Source organism: Sciurus carolinensis, chromosome 6 (genome assembly GCF_902686445.1).
Source record: "Sciurus carolinensis chromosome 6, mSciCar1.2, whole genome shotgun sequence".
Lineage (NCBI taxonomy): Eukaryota > Metazoa > Chordata > Mammalia > Rodentia > Sciuridae > Sciurus > Sciurus carolinensis.
This window is the reverse complement of record NC_062218.1, coordinates 16,242,499-16,247,848: the sequence shown is the minus strand read 5'-3', so window position 1 is coordinate 16,247,848 and position 5,350 is coordinate 16,242,499. Positions and strand designations below refer to the sequence as shown.

At 33.1% G+C, this 5,350-nt stretch overlaps 1 protein-coding gene across 1 annotated transcript; it reads right to left on the bottom strand.

Annotated features, from left to right (window-relative positions):
* Window positions 1-1,082: 1,082 nt before the first annotated feature.
* LOC124986978 (proteasome subunit alpha type-3-like) lies at window positions 1,083-1,891 on the bottom strand. The gene is given in 2 exon segments (XM_047555839.1): window positions 1,083-1,867; window positions 1,870-1,891. Coding segments are annotated over 2 exon segments (807 nt in total).
* Window positions 1,892-5,350: the final 3,459 nt, after the last annotated feature.

Sequence of the window (5,350 nt, the reverse complement as noted above, 5' to 3'; positions counted from 1 at the left end):
CTCTTGAAAACTTCCTGTGATTCTGTCAGAAACCAAATTGACCAGAGATGGAGGTAGAGTTTTAAAAATCAGATATTCGATTAAGCACCTTTGTTAAATAAAATGTGTCAATTAACCATTAAAATTACAGAAAAAATAAAATTTAGTTAAGAAGTTATCAAAATACTGATATAGGAGTATATTATGATTCCCATATTATTTCAATGGATTTTTGTCTAGGTGCTAATGACTTATTTTTTGTACAAAATATAGAAAGGCAAATTGTAAAAAAGCATGTGAGAAATACGAGGTAAGGAACTATTCTTCATGGGCAAAGTTTGAATTGAAAGGGGAAGTGTAAGCAAAGGGACAGAAATGATCTGTCACTGTTGGAAACACCCAAGAAAAGGAAGGACCTGGAATTCTCCTTATGAACATATTAATAAACTTGTCCAAAGTTGTTCAAATCCTCATGAGGTTGACAGTGATATTTTGCAGAGGAAAGTGGTCCATAATGCACATCATCAGGATGTGTCTGTGACCCCTGGATGTGGGTCATAAACAAAAACTGTGTGGGTTTGTGAGGTATAGTTGACTGCAGAATGGGTACAGAAACTCAAATAAGGACATGGAGATATTTCAGAACAGAAGCGGTTCCTTTAGTGGGCCACGCTGTATCATACATGACACAAAGTTTTGCCTGATATTCCAGAAGTAAAACATGTCAGAATGTTAAAAAAAATGACATTTTGTTGCTTGTGTTTGATAGTGTGTCTTATTTATAAAACTATTTTATGTATCTGATGCTCACATCCATATTTTAAAAGATGTATAATATTGTCCTCATTATTTGTAAAATTTTATATCCAGTAAAATAAAAGTTTAAAATGTCGATTAATCCCATCAAAAATCAGTGCTCCTTACTTCCCAGTCTTGACTGATTTATGGAATAATGACATTAAACTCTTAGCAGTTTCTTCTGCTTTTAAGTTCCACATTCTAAGCAATCTGATTACACAATAGTGGTTTTTAAAAAAATTTTTTTAACCAGACAACAATTTATTGAAAACTGGTCAGTGCCTATTTGTAATCCATGAATACAGTTATATGGGACTGTTATAGAAATTTATAACAGAATAGATGCTGAAGTAAATGTTATCATCATCTGATTCATCTTGCTCCTTCAAAGATTCCTTAGCATATTTCTCTGCTTCTTCCCTTATATCTTTTGGAACAATTTCATGTCTTCCTTTAGTTAATTCACCAACCCAGCAGAGCTCTAGTAGAAAAGTTTTATCCTTAACTTCATCATATACTATGTAAATTATTTTTGCAACTTCTTTAACAACATCATGGCAGGTTGTTTCCTTCATCTGAAGTTTTTCTATTTCTGTCTTTGCAACTTGCCTGGCTTTGCCAAAGGCACAGCCCCGATAACCGTAAGAAACACCTGATGGGTCAGTCATGTAGAGTTGTACACCATCATTCACACCATAAGATCCTAACACGAAACTGCAGCCAAAAGGTCTAACAGCGCTGCAGAGCATATAAACATGTACGTATATGGCCACTCTGTCTGCAAGATGCTTTAGTGGAATGTTGTAGCCAAAGTTGGATGTAGAGTTGGAAGCTTCTTCTCTTGCTATATCTGCTAAAGAATGATCATCTGCCAACAAACCTGCTACAGTCATTCCAACATGCAGATCGACATTAAAAAGTCGTTTATTGGAACCTTCTTCATAAAGTTTAGACAGCACCAATTTTCGTACCTGAAAGACAACACCATCTTCATATCTGATCCCCACAGCTGTACTAATATTTTCTGTAGCCTTCATAGCATATTCAACTTGTAAAACTCTTCCATCAGGAGAGAATGTAGAAGCTGACGGTACCCAGGACCAATGGAGCACATTGTGCTAAACCCACCGGAGTGCTCAACATAGTGGTTTATTTTTATTTATTTATTTTTTGGTTGTTGTTTTCAGGTTTTTACATATAATCTTTTGACTTACAACTATGAAAGAAAAATATTTTGTTTCTTCTCTTAGGCCTCTACCCTCATCACAGACATCAGCTAAATCTCATCCTAAATTTTGGGTAAATAATAACTATCAACTAGGTTGTTTATTTTATTGTAATATGTAAGTATTACAGATGATTCATGTACTGTTCCATTATTACAATCGTCTCAAAAATCTCGTGTTCATTGATGCTAGAAATTACATTGTTTTTAGTTGTTCCTATTTAGTGATCTCGAATACTTTCTCTGAAATATTATTGAAATCTATTCAGACACATCAGGAACTCTATATCAATTTCATCTTCCTCTTAGAGAAATATCTGATAGAATCAACATCCATTCTCTTCCGGGCTCCAGACCGCCTGTCCTGGTCTGGCTTTTAGAGTGCCCTCTGTCGGTCCACCTGGGAATTACCTTACTTTTTTACTAGGCCACATCCGTCAGGATTTTCCTTAGAAAAGAGATACAGGAGTTAACATTTTTGAGATCCTAAATGTTTGAAAATATTTTTCCTTTACTTTTAAATGGTTTATCAGTGAAGTAAGGTAAAGTGTGAATTTTATTTCTCTTTTTCTCATAATTTTGTAGCATTTCTTTTATTCCCTTTCCAGAATAACTACTGGCATTGAGAAAATTATGAAACTTAATTTCAAACTTAATGCACATCTTACCTTTCTGGATGGTCTCAGGACTTACTCCTACTGTATTTTCTGGACTTCCTAACAGTGTCATCTAGAATAGTTCTATTTTTTTTTTTTTATCTTCCTATTATTCTGGAAAAAATAATCCATAAGCTTCATGTCTAAGACACTTGACTCTTAAAATATTATAATGACCTACTTGCCTACATTTTTCCCTAACTTCTTTCCTTAGAATTACTAGCAATCTCTTATTAGACATATTTCACTCTTCCTCTGAGTTTTGTATTTCATTTATATATTCTTATATTTTGAAAATATTTTTGAGATATTTACTTGAATTTTTCCAACCATAATACTGTAATTTTGAAAATCTGTTACCATTTAGAGTTTACTGCTAAAGAAATAGTTTCTAAAACTTTCACAGCATAATTAATATTTTGTAAAGTAATAATGCTCATTTTTTTCTGAAAATATATTTCAGATAACCAAGTTAAAAAAAAAAAGGTCCCTTCTTAGTCAGTTTGGTCATTATAAAAAACTACCATAGACTAGATTTACCTCTGATAGTTCTGGAAGATGAGGAATCCAAGACCAAAATACATATATTCAATGTCTGGTGAGAGATGGCCTCTGGGTTCACATATACCAGGAGTGTTCTCACTTGGTGGAACAGGGAAGAGACTGCTTTGAAGTCTCTTATAAAGACACAAATATCATTTGTGAGCACTCCACCCTCATCATCTAATCACTTTTCAAAGGCCCCACCTCCAAATGCTATCAAATGAAGATTAGATTCAACAAATGAATTGAGAAATGACATATTCAATCTATAAGCCTTCAGAACATTTTATTTATTTATTTCTTACTTAATTAATTTTTGGTCCTGGGGATTGAAGCCAGGATAGTTTATCTCTGAGCTAACTCTCTACCACTACCCCCGTTTTAAAAAAAAAAAATAGAATCTGGCTAAGGTACTGAGAGTCTCATCAATTTGCCTAGGATGATTTTGAACTTACAACCATCCTGCCTGAGGCTTCTTGACATATAGTTGCTTTAAGTGATTCATTGGAATTCATTCTCAAAATGCATTTCATTTGAAAAATATATTTTCCTCATGTGGCTTTTTGTGTTAGCCTTTCCAAACATCACTCATTTAAAAAGAAATAAAATTTTTACATTTTACTTATTAAAATCTTTCCTTATAAACTTACTCCTTTTTACCCTTCTGTGTAATCCTCTGATTTATGCAAATTAACAGAATGTAGCACATATGTGTATGTGTGTGTACATATATATATGTACATATATATACATATACATTGCAGCATTCTTTGTTATAACATAAGGCCCATTTATGTATTCTGAAAAATAACATGAGTATAAAACTATAATTTTATTTTTGCATACATAAGATTTATCACAAGAAAATAAAAATGTAAATGCAGGAAGAAGCAAAGCATATACTCCATACTTTGTATTACAGAAAATAATTGAAAATGTTATATGGAAACAAGGACACTTTTTCTAACAACTGTAAAAAATATTAATTTTATTTATATTGTAACAATAAAAGAGAATGGAAAAAAATATAAATGGCAGAAGAGTACACTGAAATGTTGCTGACTCAGCTGTCTGACGAGTTGTCCAGGTCTGGGTAAAATGGAAGCTCATCAGGTAGAAAAGGCAGTTGCTATAAATCAAATCCTGTCAGGATTAGGTCCTGGATGTCAGATCATGTTTATCAGACATGGTTACAGACCAAAACCTGTGTTGTAGGTTAATACAAAAATTCAGAGAAATATCTTATACACAGCAGGAACTTAAAAATGAACACCCAGCTACAACTAAGAATCTTTGGATTTCATTTGACAGCAAAATGCAAGCCTTTGGTCCACTCTAGGACCCTCTTTCATCTGAAGTATTTTCTTGCTTCCTCTAGGTAACTCTTTTTTTTTTTTTCCTCTTAATTTGTTCTTCTCTCAGATGCTATATGTTGTTTCTCTATTGACGTTCTTGGTGGGAAATATACACATATAATATGTGATTATGCAGCTGTACTATGTGTATAGCATGCACATATGTATGGAACAAATGAAACATAGCATGACTCTTTGTATCATTTACGGATTATACATATACACACATGCAATATCATGTAGAATGTAACAAAAAAAAATCAATGCCTAAGAATAAATCAATTGCAAAACGTGTAAGTTCTTTACATGGATCTATAATAAAGAACATAATCCTGATCTTACACATACAAAGAGACACATACACACATACCCACATATAAGCACATATATTTGCTGTATTTATATGACAGAACCTTAAGATTTATATAAACAATGTATTAATCAAGGAGTGGGATTTTTGGTGCATTATAGTTGTACATAATAGTTGGGTTCATTTTGACATAATCATACCGCCATGGAATTTGATAATCCATTTCCATCCACAATGCTTTTCCTTTCCCTCTCCTCCTACCTCTGCCTGTTCTCCTTCTTCTACTCTACAGGTCTACCTTACTCCCATTTGTGTAATTTAATCAATACTTTGTAGATATACAAAAGGTGGAATAATTTTGTCAAATTCATTCTGTATTTCTTCCTTTTCTCCATTTCTCCTCTCTCCCCCTCAATCTCCTTCTACTCAATTGATCTTCCCTGTCTTTGTTATCTGACACCACCTTTTTCCCCTTTACTTTGCT